Below are 19,234 nucleotides of genomic sequence, written 5' to 3' on the forward strand. Positions count from 1 at the left end.
GTCGTTGGAAAGTAGCGGGAGCGGAACAGAGTCCGAATGGCATACGCTTGAACTCAAATAACCCAAATGGTGTAATGAAAGCAGTCTTTTGTCTGTCCCCCTCGTCCATTGCTATCTGATGATACCCTGAAGCAAGATCCAATGTGGAAAAGTAGTTCGCTCCCTTCAATGCATCCAAAGACTCGTCAATCCTTGGCAGTGGAAATGCATCACGTCTCGTCTTCGCATTCAGCTTGCGATAGTCCACACACATGCGCAATTCTCCGTTCTTCTTCCGCACTAAAACTATAGGCGAAGCAAAAGGGCTAGTACTGGGCTGTATAATGTCTTTCTCTAACAAGTCTTGAATGTGTTTTCTAACCTCTTCAAGTTGTGTTGGGGGAATGCGACGGTATGTCTGACTTACTGGAACATCGTCCAGCAAAGGAACTTTGTGCTTAATTAGGTCAGAATAACCTACATCCAGATCATCTTTGACCCATGTTTCTGGAAACTCGCAATACAAATCATGCAACTGTTTGCGTTCCTCTTCATTACTTGCTGCGCCCAACAGACTCTCGGGAACCTTCAAGTCTGACACATCACTCTCTGCAGATATCGTATCACACGACACCACAACCTTCCCAGCAATCTCCTCTGCCTTCACCCCTGGCGAAACAACGCTATGAACTGCATGAACCGTGCCAACCGGAGTTCGCTCTGTCAAAAAGACATCTTCATCACTCAGATTAACGATCTGGACGTTCCACGGACCTTTTCCCTTTACCAGAGTCTGGGCTAGTAAACACTTCTCCCGGGTTGGACCCTCTAATGCCTCTATGACGTACTCGCCCTGTTCTGTCACCTTCTTTCCATACCCTCCACTCAAACAAACAGTGGAAATTGAGCGAGCGGACATGTGTATGCCGCCCTTTGGCACCCTCACCAACCCCACACAAGCTGGAGTGTCTACCGTTATGTCTGCCACTCTAATATTCACAGGCCCATGATCTCTCACGTCACGGATGACGTTCATGCCGAGTATGACTCGCGGCTCGCAACCCTCCGAATCAGAAACTTCCTTTTTAACAAGGATGACCCTTTCGGGAATAACTTGTTCCCCAACCTTAACGTCCAGTATAGTGTAGCCTATGTAGGGAACCTCCAACCCATTGGCTCCAACCAACCGTACAAGTGTATTGTCTCTTACCAGTTCTTCGCTAAAATGTTTGTAAAAACAATGTTCACTGATAATCGTGACTTGTGAACCGGTATCCCACAACGTTTCCAACGTCACACCTCCCATTTCTACCACAACAACAGGTTGTTCGCCCACCATTCTAGAAAGAACTGAGCCCTTTTCATCCCCGTCCTGTGTACGGCTCTTTACACAGTCGGTTACTGGTTTAACCCTTTCCAAGTACATGATCTGATCACGTGGCCAGGCTTGCCACATTTCAGACAAATGGGTTTTCCATCAGATGTAAACTTATATTTGGGAGGTCGTCTTTCTGAAAGCCCGACCTTGAGTGCCTCAAGTTCCTGTTCTAACTCTTTTTGGCGACTCGCCATCTTCCTGACTTCTTCGAAACAATCTGAATTGTCATGAGTCGCGACTGTATTGGCTGTAGCGTTCTTTGGAACTGGAGTACGTATTTCTTCCCATTCTAATGCCAATTTCCTCAGTTCACTAAATGAGACCGACCCGTTTTGTATGTGCCTCCTCAAATCAAGGACCAGCGATCTGTCATGAATCCCTTCAACAAAATGATCCACAAGCAGGTCTTCAGAGGACACAGCGCGTCTCGATTCCTCTTGTTTGGCTTTCACCGCGTTAAAGCGTGTGAATAAATCATTGGCATACGCTCGGACCGTTTCTCGACTTCCCTGTCGCCTTTCAGCAAAACATGCCATAAGAGTTGGTAATGGGCGTTTGTCGCCGAATGCATCCACTAGGATTGCAAAAATGTCTTCGATACTGCTGTATGACTGACCACATGACTTCAGTTCAACCCTGGCTAGTCCCTCTACATGCTGAGTCACATAGTGAATCTGTTCTTCTCTCCCGAAATCCCTCACAGCACTACCAATCTCTTCTATGAAATCCTTAACAGAGTACCTTCCATCTTCTCTGCTATCTCCGTAGAATTTCCTAACTTTGGGGGGTTTCGAAACAACAACTTTCGGGGCGGATTTTGCCTCTAAACTTTCCCTCATGCTACTCAACTCTGTAGCCATTCTCCGCAAATCCCCTCCTTCTCTTACAATCCTTCCCCTTCCCTGCCCCAACGGTGTCTGTGAAAAATCAGCGGCCGAAGTAAATTCCAAACCAGATTCATCCATGTTGGTATTTTAAAAGGTTGGTATTTTAAAAGGTTGGTATTTTAAAAGGTTGGTATTTATAACATTGACCTGTGTTGGTGTTACGTTTCTTCAACCAGAAGGTTATTCGAAACTTGTCAACACTTGTGTAATACAAGTTAAACCAAGCTCTTACTGGCAACCAAGAAAAAACCCACACCACCCAGCATACATACAACACAACCAAAAGTGTTAGTAATCACATCACATCACCATGTAGCATAATCAAACATACAACTACACATGTCAGTCATAATATCAAATCAACATAATCAACCACACTCTTCCAGGGCTGGTCCACTCCCCAACTCTGTCTCTTTGTACGGTGTGCAACCAGTCTTTCACAAACGTCCGAAGAAATGTTAATCGTTGAAGTCCTTCTGTGGACTAACAGAGTAAAAAGAAATGTTAATCACTGTAATCCTTTCTTCCACGGATTAACAAACTAAATGGCAATGTTGACAACAAAGCCGCATCCGTCGACGTCACGCCCGGACTCCCTCCAACTTCTCACACGCCCGTCTCCTCAACACCAGCCCGCGTCCGGACTGCATGCCTGCCATCCTCTCCCTGTGCGACGGGGTCCCCTAACCTACTCTATTCCTAGCCTAGCCCTAACAGTAACACCCCCTACCCACCCTTGCTCCGCAGCGCCAAATGTAACCGTGTGCCAATCTACTTTCCTCTTTCGTACTGAACTCAAACACTAAAGCAGACGACACAAGTTATATTACCCAGGTTCTTTTATTCCATACGATGAAATGGGGAAAATGTGGGATAACGGGGGTTTATCTTCAAATACAACTTTCACTGTATAGGACTAAACAACTTTAAAAAAAACAATATTCTCACTCTTCATTCTAAAACTACATTCTTTCCCTAAAAATACCCTTTAAAACACACCAAATCCTTTCCCCAAACTACACTCTACTCTAAATCCTCACTCTCAACTTTAATCAAAAAAACCACAATGAGACTCTAATTTAAAACAAACGAAATCTAAAAAAACAACCTAAAAAAACAATTCTTTAAAAAAAACCAAATCTACAAAAACTCTAACAAAATCTGACCAAAATCTCTCCACTAAATCTAACTACTCTTCACTAACAAAACCTAGTCTATAAAAACAAATCTACGCCCCACTAAAAAAGAAAAGACCTAACTAAAACCCCGTCGCACACTCAGCCATCCTGCAAAGCACAGAATGCACGCCGTAAGCATACGTAAACAAATCAACAATTTCAACTACCACAAACGAACTCATTAAACAACAAAACACATCCTACCAAATAACATGCCTACAATACATATACCGTTCTCTCAAACAACGGTCTTCTAAAGCATTCACACACAAAAATCTTCCCCACCATTCCAACTCACAAAACAATCTACTTAAACATTCAAATAAATCCTCCCCCCAAGAAGCATACTATTCTTTTCACCGCCTACCCATTTACAGAAAGAAAATTGTTTTAACCTACCAGCAAAAGAATCCTCACATTCCGGAAAGATTTCCGGCCGTGACAGACATGTCACACAACGCCATTGAAAACACGCCGCACCAAATGCACGTCTCCTTCCCTCAAAGATTCCAAGCAAAAGCACAGTTTTAGCGTTCACATCCTGTGCACCGGTGTCACAAGATTAACCCATTCAACTCGAGGGGTGTCAGGCAGCCCCACTTTCTTTAGTTAGTGCCTAACGTCACCTTCAACTATTCAACTTTACATCGCGGCGGAGGGAAAAAAGGAGATGGAACAAAGCCACCCGTCAATTGTTTCTTGTTCACAAAAACATCAATCACAAAATTTACTCCAGAGGCTTGTACCAAAAAAAACAATCGTTTTACCTATGCAAATTTTAGAATCGGCTATTCCGCGAGACCAATTCAATAGAAATGAAACTCAGTCTCGGAAACCTTAATGGATCCCCGATAGTATAGAGGTACCACGAGTTCACACGGATGCACAAAAGTGCATGTGTACCGTAACTGTCGTTCCCAAGCTCACATTTGTATAACGTGAGCCGTGAGCTAAGCAATCCTTCCCTACATTACCTCTTGGTGATGATTGGTTTTTAAGTGTTGGTGTTTTAGTTTCAAATTAAATGTTTTACTTCGCTTCACGTGACTTGTTTTGTCTTTCGTCAGGCCACAGAACCCAGCAGCTACGTGTTTGAGATCCGCATGGCAGGAGATGTACCGCCTCTCGTCCTGGCGTCACGTGATCAAGCCGACATGTTGGACTGGATAGATACTCTCAACGCCGCCATTACTTTTATCAACGGTCCCGCTCGACATGTCAACAGTCCGTCACAGGGTAAGCTCTGACAGGGTCGCCACGATAATCAACTGTCTCTCACAGTGTAAGCTTTGACAGGGTCGCCACGATAATCAACAGTCCGTCACAGGGTAAAGCTCTGACAGGGTCGCCACGATAATGAACGGTCCGTCACAGGGTAAGCTCTGACAGGATCACCACGATAATCAACTGTCCATCACAGGGTAAGCTCTGACAGGGTCGCCACGATAATCAACAGTCCGTCACAGGGTAAGCTTTGACAGGGTCGCCACGACAATCAACAGTCCGTCACAGGTAAGCTTTGACAAGGTCGCCACGATAATCAACAGTTCGTCACAGGGTAAGCTCTGGCAGGGTCGCCACGACAATCAACAGTCCGTCACAGGGTACGCTCTGACAGGGTCGCCACGATAATCAACTGACAGTCCGTCACAGGGTAAGCTCTGACAAGGTCGCCACGACAATCAACAGTCCGTCACAGGGTAAGCTCTGACAGGGTCGCCACGATAATCAACACTCCGTCATAGGGTAAGCTCTGACAGGGTCGCCACGATAATCAACAGTCCGTCACAGGGTAAGCTCTGACAGGGTCGCCGCGATAATCAACAGTCCGTCACAGGGTAAGCTCTGACAGGGTCGCCACGACAATCAACAGTCCGTCACAGGGTAAGCTTTGACAGGGTCGCCACGACAATCAACAGTCCGTCACAGGGTAAGCTCTGACAGGGTCGCCACGACAATCAACATTCCGTCACAGGGTAAGCTCTGACAGGGTCGCCACGACAATCAACTGTCCGTCACAGGGTAAGCTCTGACAGGGTATCCACAACAATCAACAGTCCGTCACAGGGTAAGCTCTGACAGGGTCGCCACGATAATCAACAGTCCGTCACAGGGTAAGCTCTGACAGGGTCGTCACGACAATCAACAGTCCGTCACAGGGTAAGCTTTGACAGGGTCGCCACGACAATCAACAGTCCGTCACAGGGTAAGCTCTGACAGGGTCGCCACGACAATCAACAGTCTGTCACAGGGTAAGCTCTGACAGGGTCACCACGACAATTAACAGTCCGTCACAGGTTAAGCTCTGACAGGGTCGCCACGACAATCAACAGTCCGTCACAGGGTAAGCTCTGACAGGGTCGCCACGACAATCAACAGTCCGTCACAGGGTAAGCTCTGACAGGGTCGCCACGATAATCAACAGTCCGTCACAGGGTAAGCTCTGACAGGGTCGCCACGACAATCAACTGTCCGTCACAGGGTAAGCTCTGACAGGGTTGCCACGACAATCAACTGTCCGTCACAGGGTAAGCTCTGACAGGGTCGCCACGATAATCAACAAGCCCGGCAACATGTGCTGAGGCGACTGGTCCCTGCACTGTATTCATTAGCATTGCATCACGTGACTGATCTGACCAACCAGAAATGATTTTAGCTGACCCTCTATACGTTATGGTGGTGAGGCCGGGACACTTTTTGTTTATCACTCTCAAAATTAGGAAGACATTAACAAAAGTTCTGAATTCAAAGTACATGTATAAAGCTTTGTCATCATTTTCACGAGTTTTCATTCACAAGCACCTGGGAAATAAATGTCATGTTCCCCGGGGAATAAATCCCCGGTTACCATAGTTGCAGGAAGCCCTATTACATGGATAATCAAAAGCAAACCCAATAGAAACGCTCGAGGATTCTTTGGCTCTTTTCATTGGCGTTTCCCCAGACCTAAACAGACGACACGACACTGCTTTGCAAAGTTCCAAAAACCAACTGGCAAACTGGCAAAAGTAAACAAAAAAACAAAACTACTTCAATAAATTCATCACAAACAAATGAAACCTACCGATATGTTATGTCTTCTTACAAAGTCATGGAGTGCGTGTATCTTTGTGTGAGAAACACGAACGTCAAGTTTAAGTCAAACCAATTGACCCCTGACACACACATTTTGACCCGTGCACAAGACGTTGTATCGATAAACGAAGCACAAATAAGAAATACTGATAAAAGCAAAGAAACTAGCAACAAGATATGCAAACATCTCACAAAGCCGAGCAAGCAGATTGACACTGGTCTGATGAAAAACAAAGAGGTACTGAGTCGGAAACAAGATCGCGATTCTTTCTTTCGCTGCACGACGCAAATCTTCTATGACCTTTGACCCAACGTAGCTTTCACATTCGATTACTAAGCTTGATACTCACAACTGAAAGCCGAGGGAGTGGAATACCGAGATGAACAAACAGAACTGTGCATCCTCAAACCTGACATATTCATCCCAACATTTTATGAACTCAAAAATACAGAAAGTTGCTTTCACACGCCAGCTTTGATTGCCAGTGGTTATCCGCACGGAACTCGTGTGGTTATCAGCACGGAACCCGTGTTTCAAAGCATGGCTCCCTGTGTTGATTGTGATCTTATTTTCTCACTACCAAAATGATGACAAAAACGATGTTTGGTGGTTTGTTGTCAGACCAGCTTTTTTTGTCGGTCCTCGGGGGGCATATCGACTTTTGTTTCATATTTATTGACCGCGGCCTTCGGCCTTGGTCAATAAATATGAAACAAAAGACGATATGCTCCCCCTCGGACGACAAAAAAGCTGGTCTGTCAACAACCCATCAAACTGACATCTTATAATGTTTCCAAATAGCGACACGACAGCGGCGGCGGCAGCGACAGGCGAATCTTGGTGTTAGTGATTCCTTCAAAAGCGGCGCGCACCAGGCGGATTTGTTTCTTTCTGGCTCGACTCCTGATGATGAATCGGTCACAATCTCACACAACTATGCTGTATTCAAGTTCAACTATATTTGAAGCTACTTAATAATTATGTTGGTACCAACATTGAAAAAGATGAAAAATTAAATGGAAAACCCGCTTTTATTTCAACAACATGCTCAACAAGCGGAACGAACCCGGTGCCTTTGACAACCTTTAAAGGAATTCTTGCTGGAAGATTTGCAGCTCAGTGAATACAAGTATCTGACGAAAAAACAGTTAAAATAGATTATACACCTGGTTGTAGGGGTCTTCCTCCAAAGGTTGTCAAAGGCATCGGGTTCGTTCTGATTTAGTAGCATTTTGTTGAAATAAAAGCTGGTTTTCCCATTACATTTCTTGTCTTTTCAATGTTCTCGCCAACATAAGTAGCTTCAAATATAGTTGACCTTGAATATAGCATGTTTTTGTTTGCTGTGTGAGTGGTTCATTGTCAGAAGTCAAGCCAGAAAGAACAAAACATCCACCTGCTGCGCCGTTTTAAATGGAAACAGAAACACAAACATTCGCCTGACGCGAGCCGTTTCGTCGCTGCCGACGCCGCCGTCGCGTCGCTATTTGGAATCATAGTTTTAGCGTGGCTTATTCTATGGCATACCATTTTCAATGGTTTTAAATCATACACTTCACCATATAAAAGTACTGAAAGTATATATTGTTGGTCGGTGATGAACACCATGGCAAGACCCCCCCCCCCCCCCCCCCCCCCCCCCGCCCTGAGTGTGCCACGCAGACCTTCTCACTTGCAAATCGCATGGTCAAAGTTCCAAAGAATCAAATGAACGATGTTCGGAAAAACACTCTGTGATAAATAAGATGTCCACGCGTTGTGGTGATCTCGGAAAGAACTCTGTGATAAATAAGATGTCCACGCGTTGTGGTGATCTCGGAAAGAACTCTGTGATAAATAAGATGTCCAAGCGATGTGGTGATCTCGGAAAGAACTCTGTGATAAATAAGATGTCCAAGCGATGTGGTGATCTCGGAAAGAACTCTGTGATAAATAAGATGTCCACGCGTTGTGGTGATCTCGGAAAGAACTCTGTGATAAATAAGATGTCCAAGCGATGTGGTGATGTCGGAAAGATCTCTCTGATAAATAAGATGTCCACGCGTTGTGGTGATGTCTGAAAGAACTCTGTGATAAATAAGATGTCCAAGCGTTGTGGTGATGTCGGAAATAACTCTGTGATATATAAGATGTCCACGCGTTGTGGTGATGTCGCAAAGAACTCTGTGATAAATAAGATGTTCAAGCGTTGTGGTGATGTCGGAAATAACTCTGTGATAAATAAGATGTCCAAGCGTTGTGGTGATGTCGGAAATAACTCTGTGATAAATACGATGTCCACGCGTTGTGGAAGAGTTGCGCCCCGCTATGGTGACGTCAGGTGATGTCCGGTCACAGTGAGCCAAACAATAACAAGTTAAAACCAGCAGTCGCAGCGAATAACTGAATGATTATGATGTGTACATTATGCAGTGTCCGCTCGATATGATGCCTACCTCTTTCGACATCCCGCACATCGGGGCCACGATTCACTGGTGACGGCCTGCAGTGTCCGCTCGATATGATGCCTACCTCTTTCGAAATCCCGCACATCGGGGCCACGATTCACTGGTGTTGGCCTGCAGAGATCGCTGAGCACGTGTATTTCTCATCCTCCCATGACCTCAAGCAAAATTCACTTGACCTCAGGCACAACACGTTGTCGGCTATCACTGTCAGTTATTCGCTGCGATTGTTGGTTTTAACTGGTCGACCACGTGTTTTGTTTGTCTCACTAAAGTGGGGTGCCCCCCTATTCTACATTTACTTCAAATGTATTTTTTTGTATTGTCTATCTTTGATAATGAGTCTCTCTGTGTGTGTGTGTGTGTGTGTGTGTGTGTGTGTGTGTGTGTGTGTGTGTGTGTGTGTGTGTGTGTGTATGTAAGTGTGTGTGTGTGTGTGTGTGTGTGTGTGTGTGTATGTGTTTAAATATCACGTGGCAGGAATGACCGGGGGAACGATACACCAGGCAGAAGACAGGACTGAACCCAGCACGTGCCAACAGTCCGGTCTGAGTGACGCAGAGGTAGGTGACAGCTTTGGTCAGTGGAGTTCTCTTCGCTCAATCACCGTGCTCTGCACTAAGGTGTCGCCCATAATGCAAAGCCAATGAAAACCGTCAAGCCAGATAGTATAAACATCGTAATGTCTCATGCGCTTGTCTGTTTCACGACCCACAAGTTTGATCCAACTAACACTTCAGTGGAGAAGGTGAGGGATCAGGTGGGGGTGGGAGAAGCAACACACAGCTGTGATGGTGAGAGGGATGGGGTAGTGGTGTGAGACGGAGAAGGAAAACACAGCTGTGATGATGAGAAGGATGGGGGTAGTGGTATGAGACGGAGGGGTAAAACACAGCTGTGATGATGAGAGGGATGGGGGTACGGGTGTGAGACGGAGGAGTAAAACACAGCTGTGATGATGAGAGGGATGGAGGTAGTGGTGTGAGACGGAGGAGGAAAACACAGCTGTGATGATTAGAGGGATAGGGGTAGTGGTGTGCGACGGAGGAGTAAAACACAGCTGTGATGATGAGAGGGATAGTGGTAGTGGTGTCAGACGGAGGAGTAAAACACAGCTGTGATGATGAGAGGGATGGGGTAGTGGTGTGAGACGGAGGAGGAAAACACAGCTGTGATGATTAGAGGGATAGGGGTAGTGGTGTGCGACGGAGGAGTAAAACACAGCCGTGATGATTAGAGAGATGGGGGTAGGGGTGTGAGACGGAGGAGGAAAACACAGCTGTGATGTTACAAGGGATGGGGGTAGTGGTGTGAGACGGAGGAGTAAAACACAGCTGTGATAATGAGAGGGATGGAGATAGTGGTGTGAGACGGAGGAGGAAAACACAGCTGTGATAATAAGAGGGATGGAGATAGTGGTGTGAGACAGAAGAGGAAAACACAGCTGTGATAATGAGAGTGATGTAGATAGTGGTTCAAGACGGAGGAGTACATTTTATTTTTTTTTTGCTTAACGGCCAGCCGACCACGAAGGGTCATATGAGGGCGGTGCTGCTTTGACATATAACGTGCGCCACACACAAGACAGAAGTCGCAGCACAGGCTTCATGTCTCACCCAGTCACATTATTCTGACACCGGACCAACCAGTCCTAGCACTAACCCCAGAATGCCAGACGCCAGGCCAATTTTAAAGTCTTAGGTATGACCCGGCCGGGGTTCGAACCCACGACCTCCCGACAACGGGGCGGACGCCTTACCACTACGCCAACCGTGCCAGTGGAGGAGTAAATCACAGCGTTGATAATAAGTTAAATGGGGTAGTGGTGTAAGACGGAGGAGAGAAGCGGCTGTAATGATGTGAGGGATGGGGGTAGTGGTGTCAGACGGAGGAGAAAAACAGAGCTTTGATGATGAGAGGGATAGAGATAGTGGTGTGAGACGGAGGGGTAAAACACACCTGTGATGATGAGAGGGACTGGGGTAGTGATGTGAGATGGAGGAGGAAAACACAGCTGTGGTAATGAGAGGGATGGGGTAGTAGTGTGAGACGGAGGGGTAAAACACAGCTGTGATGATGAGAGGGATGGGGGTAGTGGTGTGAGACGGAGGGGTAAAACACAGCTGTGATGATGAGAGGGATGGGGGTACGGGTGTGAGACGGAGGAGTAAAACACAGCTGTGATGATGAGAGGGATGGGGGTACGGGTGTGAGACGGAGGAGGAAAACACAGCTGTGATGATTAGAGGGATAGGGGTAGTGGTGTGAGACGGAGGAGTAAAACACAGCCGTGATGATTAGAGAGATGGGGGTAGGGGTGTGAGACGGAGGAGGAAAACACAGCTGTGATGTTACAAGGGATGGGGGTAGTGGTGTGAGACGGAGGAGTAAAACACACCTGTGATGATGAGAGGGACTGGGGTAGTGATGTGAGATGGAGGAGGAAAACACAGCTGTGGTAATGAGAGGGATGGGGTAGTGGTGTGAGACGGAGGAGTATAACACAGCTGTGATGATGAGAAGGATGGGGGTAGTGGTGTGAGACGGAGGGGTAAAACACAGCTGTGATGATGAGAGGGATGGGGGTACGGGTGTGAGACGGAGGAGTAAAACACAGCTGTGATGATGAGAGGGATGGGGGTACGGGTGTGAGACGGAGGAGTAAAACACAGCTGTGATGATGAGAGGGATGGGAGTACGGGTGTGAGACGGAGGAGGGAAACACAGCTGTGATGGTGAGAGGGATAGGGATAGTGGTGTAAGCCGGAGGAGGAAAACACAGCTGTGATAATTAAAGAGATGGGGGTAGGGGTGTGAGACAGAGGAGGAAAACACAGCTGTGGTGATGGGAGGGATGGGGTAGTTGTGTGAGACGGAGGAGTAAAACATAGCTGTTATAATGAGAAGGATGGCGGTAGTGGTGTGAGACGGAGGGGTAAAAAACAGCTGTGATGATAAGAGGGATGGGGGTACGGGTGTGAGACGGAGGAGTAAAACACAGCTGTGATGATGAGTGGGATGGGGGTACGGGTGTGAGACGGAGGAGGAAAACACAGCTGTGATGATTAGAGGGATAGGGGTAGTGGTGTGAGACGGAGGAGTAAAACACAGCCGTGATGATTAGAGAGATGGGGGTAGGGGTGTGAGACGGAGGAGGAAAACACAGCTGTGATGTTACAAGGGATGGGGGTAGGGGTGTGAGACGGAGGAGGAAAACACAGCTGTGATAATGAGAGGGATGGAGATAGTGGTGTGAGACGGAGGAGGAAAACACAGCTCGGATAATAAGAGGGATGGAGGTAGTGGTGTGAGACGGAGGAGGAAAACACAGCTGTGATAATAAGAGGGGTGGAGATAGTGGTGTGAGACAGAAGAGGAAAACACAGCTGTGATAATGAGAGTGATGTAGATAGTGGTTCAAGACGGAGGAGTACATTTTTTTTTTTTTGCTTAACGGCCAGCCGACCACGAAGGGCCATATGAGGGCGGTGCTGCTTTGACATATAACGTGCGCCACACACAAGACAGAAGTCGCAGCACAGGCTTCATGTCTCACCCAGTCACATTATTCTGACACCGGACCAACCAGTCCTAGCACTAACCCCAGAATGCCAGACGCCAGGCCAATTTTAAAGTCTTAGGTATGACCCGGCCGGGGTTCGAACCCACGACCTACCGACAACGGGGCGGACGCCTTACCACTACGCCAACCGTGCCAGTGGAGGAGTAAATCACAGCGTTGATAATAAGTTAAATGGGGTAGTGGTGTAAGACGGAGGAGAGAAGCGGCTGTAATGATGTGAGGGATGGGGGTAGTGGTGTCAGACGGAGGAGAAAAACAGAGCTTTGATGATGAGAGGGATAGAGATAGTGGTGTGAGACGGAGGGGTAAAACACACCTGTGATGATGAGAGGGACTGGGGTAGTGATGTGAGATGGAGGAGGAAAACACAGCTGTGGTAATGAGAGGGATGGGGTAGTAGTGTGAGACGGAGGGGTAAAACACAGCTATAATGATGAGAGGGTTGGGGTAGGGGTGTCAGACGGAGCAGTAAAACACAGCTGTGATGATGAGAGGGATGGGGTAGTGGTGTCAGACGGATGAGTAAAACACAGCTGTGATGATGAGAGGGATGGGGTAGTGGTGTCAGACGGATGAGTAAAACACAGCTGTGATGATGAGAGGCATGGGGTAGTGGTGTGAGACGGAGGAGGAAAACACAGCTGTGATGATTAGAAGGATGGGGGTAGTGGTGTGAGACGGAGGAGTAAAACACAGCTGTGATGATTAGAGGGATGAGGGTAGTGGTGTGAGACGGAGGAGTATAACACAGCTGTGATGATTAGAGGGGTGGGGGTAGTGATGTGAGACGGAGGAGTAAAACACAGCTGTGATGATTAGAGGGATGGGGGTAGTGGTGTGAGACGGAGGAGTAAAACACAGCTGTGATTATTTGAGGAATAGGGGTAGTGGTGTGAAACGGAGGAGTAAAACACAGCTGTGATGATGAGAGGGATGGGGTAGGGGTGTCAGACGGAGGAGTAAAACACGGCTGAGATGATTAGAGGGATGGGGGTAGTGGTGTGAGACGGAGGAGTAAAACACAGCTGTGATGATTAGAGGGATGAGGGTAGTGGTGTGAGACGGAGGAGTAAAACACAGCTGTGATGATTAGAGGGGTGGGGGTAGTGATGTGAGACGTAGGAGTAAAATACAGCTGTGGTAATGAGAGGGATGGGGTAGTCGTGTAAGACGGAGAAGTAAAACACAGCTGTAATGATGAGATGGATGGGGTAGTGGTGTGAAACGGAGGAGTAAAACACAGCTGTGATGATGAGAGGGATGGGGGTAGTGGTGGGAGACGGAGAAGTAAAACACAGCTGTAATGATGAGATGGATGGGGTAGTGGTGTGAAACGGAGGAGTAAAACACAGCCGTGATGATGAGAGGAATGGGGGTACGGGTGTGAGACGGAGAAGTAAAACACAGCTGTGATGATTAGAGGGATGGGGTAGGGGTGTGAGACGGAGGAGGAAAACACAGCCGTGATGATTAGAGAGATGGGGGTAGGGGTGTGAGACGGAGGAGGAAAACACAGCTGTGATGTTACAAGGGGTGGGGGTAGTGGTGTGAGACGGAGGAAGAAAACACAGCTGTGATAATAAGAGGGATGGAGGTAGTGGTGTGAGACGGAAGAGGAAAACACAGCTGTGATAATAAGAGGGATGTAGATAGTGGTTCAAAACGGAGGAGTACATTTTTTTGTTGTGCTTAACGCCCAGCCGACCACGAAGGGCCATATGAGGGCGGTGCTGCTTTGACATATAACGTGCGCCACACACAAGACAGAAGTCGCAGCACAGGCTTCATGTCTCACCCAGTCACATTATTCTGACACCGGACCAACCAGTCCTAGCACTAACCCCAGAATGCCAGACGCCAGGCGGAGCAGCCACTAGATTGCCAATTTTAAAGTCTTAGGTATGACCCGGCCGGGGTTCGAACCCACGACCTCCCGATAACGGGGCGGACGCCTTACCACTACGCCAACCGTGCCAGTGGAGGAGTAAATCACAGCGTTGATAATAAGTTAAATGGGGTAGTGGTGTTAAGACGGAGAAGGTAAACACAGCTCTGATGATGAGAGGTAAGGGGGTAGTGGTGTAAGACGGAGGAGAGAAGCGGTTGTAATGATGTGAGGGATGGGGGTAGTGGTGTCAGACGGAGGAGAAAAACAGAGCTTTGATGATGAGAGGGATAGAGATAGTGGTGTGAGACGGAGGGGTAAAACACACCTGTGATGATGAGAGGGACTGGGGTAGTGATGTGAGATGGAGGAGGAAAACACAGCTGTGGTAATGAGAGGGATGGGGTAGTAGTGTGAGACGGAGGGGTAAAACACAGCTGTGATGATGAGAGGGATGGGGTAGTGGTGTAAGACGGAGGGGTAAAACACAGCTGTGATGATGAGAGGGATGGGGTAGTGGTGTAAGACGGATGAGTAAAACATAGCTGTGATGATGAGAGGGATGGGGTAGTGGTGTAAGACGGATGAGTAAAACACAGCTGTGATGATGAGAGGAATGGGGTAGTGGTGTGAGACGGAGGAGGAAAACACAGCTGTGATGATTAGAAGGATGGGGGTAGTGGTGTGAGACGGAGGAGTAAAACACAGCTGTGATGATGAGAGGGACGGGGGTAGTGGTGTGAGACGGAGGAGTATAACACAGCTGTGATGATTAGAGGGGTGGGGGTAGTGATGTGAGACGGAGGAGTAAAATACAGCTGTGGTAATGAGAGGGATGGGGGTAGTGGTGTGAGACGGAGAAGTAAAACATAGCTGTGATGATTAGAGGGATGGGGGTAGTGGTGTGAGATTGAGGAGTAAAACACAGCTGTGATGATTGGAGGGATGGGGGTAGGGGTGTGAGACGGAGGAGTAAACCACAGCCGTGATAATAAGAGGGATGGGGGTAGTGGTGTGAGACGGAGGAGTAAAACACAGCTGTGATGATTAGAGGGATGAGGGTAGTGGTGTGAGACGGAGGAGTAAAACACAGCTGTGATGATTAGAGGGGTGGGGGTAGTGATGTGAGACGTAGGAGTAAAATACAGCTGTGGTAATGAGAGGGATGGGGGTAGTAGTGTAAGACGGAGAAGTAAAACACAGCTGTAATGATGAGATGGATGGGGTAGTGGTGTGAAACGGAGGAGTAAAACACAGCTGTGATGATGAGAGGGATGGGGGTAGGGGTGTGAGACGGAGGAGGAAAACACAGCTGTGATGTTACAAGGGGTGGGGGTAGTGGTGTGAGACGGAGGAGTAAAACACAGCTGTGATAATAAGAGGGATGGAGGTAGTGGTGTGAGACGGAAGAGGAAAACACAGCTGTGATAATAAGAGGGATGTAGATAGTGGTTCAAAACGGAGGAGTACATTTTTTTTTTGTGCTTAACGCCCAGCCGACCACGAAGGGCCATATGAGGGCGGTGCTGCTTTGACATATAACGTGCGCCACACACAAGACAGAAGTCGCAGCACAGGCTTCATGTCTCACCCAGTCACATTATTCTGACACCGGACCAACCAGTCCTAGCACTAACCCCAGAATGCCAGACGCCAGGCGGAGCAGCCACTAGATTGCCAATTTTAAAGTCTTAGGTATGACCCGGCCGGGGTTCGAACCCACGACCTCCCGATAACGGGGCGGACGCCTTACCACTACGCCAACCGTGCCAGTGGAGGAGTAAATCACAGCGTTGATAATAAGTTAAATGGGGTAGTGGTGTTAAGACGGAGAAGGTAAACACAGCTCTGATGATGAGAGGTAAGGGGGTAGTGGTGTAAGACGGAGGAGAGAAGCGGTTGTAATGATGTGAGGGATGGGGGTAGTGGTGTCAGACGGAGGAGTAAAACACAGCTGTGATGATGAGAGGGATGGGGTAGTGGTGTTAGACGGAGGAGTAAAACACGGCTGTGATGATGAGAGGGATGGGGTAGTGGTGTCAGACAGAGGAATAAAACACAGCTGTGATGATGAGAGGGATGGGGTAGGGGTGGGAGACGGAGGAGGAAAACACAGCTGTGATTATGAGAGGGATGGGGGTACGGGTGTAAGACTGATCAGTAAAACACAGCTGTGATAATGAGAGGGATGGGGTAGTGGTGTGAGACGGAGGAGTAAAACACAGCTGTGATGATGAGAGGGATGGGGGTAGTGGTGTGAGTGGGAGAAGTAAAACACAGCTGTTATGATGAGAGGGATGGGGGAAGTGGTGTGAGACGGAGGAGTAAAACACAGCTGTGATGATGAGAGGGATGGGGGTAGTGGTGTGAGACAGAGAAGTAAAACAGAGCTGTGATGATGAGAGGGATGGGGGTAGTGGTGTGAGATGGAGGAGGAAAACACAGCTGTGATGATGAGAGGAATGGGGGTAGTGGTGTGATATGGAGGAGCAAAACACAGCTGTGATGATGAGAGGAATGGGGGTAGTGGTGTGAGATGGAGGAGGAAAACACAGCTGTGATGGTGAGAGGAATGGGGGTAGTGGTGCGATATGGATGAGCAAAACACAGCTGTGATGATGAGAGGAATGGGGGTAGTGGTGTGAGATGGAGGAGGAAAACACAGCTGTTATGATGAGAGGAATGGGGGTAGTGGTGTGATATGGAGGAGCAAAACACAGCTGTGATGATGACAGGGATGGGGGTAAGGGTGTTAGACGTAGGAGGAAAAACAGCTGTGATGGTGAGAGGCAAAACGGTAGGGGTGTGATATGGAAGAATAAAACACAGCTGTGATGATGAGAGGAATGGGGGTACGGGTGAAAGACGGATGAGTAAAACACAGCTGTGATAGTGAGAGGGATGGGGGTAGGGGTGTGAGACGTAGGATGAAAACACAGCTGCGATGATGAGAGGGATGGGGGTAGTGGTGTGAGAGGAGGAAAACACAGCTGTGATGGTGAGAGGGAGGGGGTAGGGTTTTGGGTGACAATGACACTGACAATGACAATTGATAATGACAATTCTTTATTTTATGAAAGTAACAGAATAAGCATTGGTATACTTATTTTGCATCTGGCCCTCGCCCTAAAGAGGGACTAAATCTACTATAATAACTACTACTACATACATACATAAGTAGTGAAACAGTATAAGTTGATGTACATAAGCGCATTATATGAAACATTGTAGTTTATAAATGTTCATGACAAGGTGCAAAGCAAAAATTTGCAAGTCAATTAGAGTCAGAATAATAATAATAATTGTCAGTAAGTACTGGTGTCACATGACTGATGTGAACCAGTTGATTGGCTAATGGCGATGCGCTAAAACTGTTAGCGCACTCTTGGAGTGCGCTAACTTTTCCACAGAGCGTATTCTTCCGCCCTTTGCCTAAGCGAGACTGTGCTCTCATCCTCAGAATTAATTAATGACATGTAGCTTATATTCTCCACAATACCAAAATACTATAAATTCCTGCTTCTCAATTAAAGCAGAAGTGGTTTTTTTCTGACAGATTGCATGTGCCTGTGCCACAGTTGCCACTATCTAAAAATAGAACCCGCTGTGTCTATTTTTCAGTTTCGACTTGCGAAGAATCTTCTCATAATTATGCCGTAGCTTATTATCCACATTACCAAATGATGAGTTAGTATACAATTCCCAGCAGCTAACAGAAAACCCAAGTGTTATTCCGATAACGTACCACTGAACTAGATCAGCATTTGGAATATATACGTAGCAGACTAGATTACACTGAAATACGACTGCATCAGTTCAGTAAATGAATGGTTTCCGAATTATTATTTCAAGGCAACAACAATCGGAATCGAAAACGTGTAGGGTTAAGAACGTTCTTACCATGTATAAAACTTATTGCCAGCCTGCATCATGCGTGCAGACGAGCAATTGTTGTTTTTGAAATGAGACTGCAGTGCAGTGCCGTGGTTCGCTTGCCCTAGCCGCCCTAGCAGACGACATAAACCTCGCAGGCAAATGTGAACAAGCAAACGATGGGGACATACTACGTGTAGGGTTCACAGCATTCTTACGGTTCATATATATAATAGTACCAGTCTCCCCGATGAGTGAAGATACAACAGAAGAAACATACCACATTTACTTTGAAAATCCGAGTCTGCTAACCGTGGCCTTGGCCGGAGTCAATTCAAGGGGCAACACTCTGCACAGTCAATCTGTCGAAGCTCGATGAAGGTTTCGAATCGCAAATAATTAAGAGTACAGTCTTTTCTCCGAGTTTAAATGAGGTCTCTGTGAAAGGTCATCACTTTTTAGCTTAACGCTTCACTGGAATTTACCAACAGAAATTAAAACAAGAGTTTGCGTGTGACAAAAGCACGACACACTTGAGACAGCCCACACAAAAGTAGATCCAGTGACACAAACCTGACCACACACTTACGCCTATCCAAATGCGCTTTGCAAAATGTGCGTTTTGAATCTTCTTTTTTCTCTGGCGGTACTGACAATATCGTTATTGAAACAATCCCAGTGCACTAAGGGATTTATAGAGCAAATCTCGAAAATAATTATTGAACTCAGCGCTATGCGCTTCGTTCAATAATGAATTTTCTCGATTTGCTCTATAAATCCCTTAGTGCACTGGGATGTCTCAATAACTTAAATAATAATAATAATAATAATAAATGAGCATTTATATAGCGCAACATCGTAACTTTACAATTATGCTCTTTGCGCTTGACACATTTAAAATTAAAACACAGTTATACAAGCATTTACATCTACATTCATAGTCAACAACGC

General features: G+C 47.0%; 1 protein-coding gene across 1 annotated transcript in view; it reads left to right on the forward strand.

The window, feature by feature from the left end:
* Positions 1 to 902: 902 nt before the first annotated feature.
* LOC138951437 (uncharacterized) overlaps positions 903 to 19,234 on the forward strand; it is a 197,192-nt gene continuing 178,860 nt past the window's right edge. The window contains exons 1-2 of the mRNA XM_070323040.1: positions 903 to 953; positions 4,490 to 4,658. Coding sequence (XP_070179141.1) covers positions 903 to 953; positions 4,490 to 4,658 — 220 coding nt within the window. The remainder of the gene's footprint in view (positions 954 to 4,489; positions 4,659 to 19,234) is intronic.

Source organism: Littorina saxatilis, linkage group LG16 (genome assembly GCF_037325665.1).
Source record: "Littorina saxatilis isolate snail1 linkage group LG16, US_GU_Lsax_2.0, whole genome shotgun sequence".
Taxonomy (NCBI): domain Eukaryota; kingdom Metazoa; phylum Mollusca; class Gastropoda; order Littorinimorpha; family Littorinidae; genus Littorina; species Littorina saxatilis.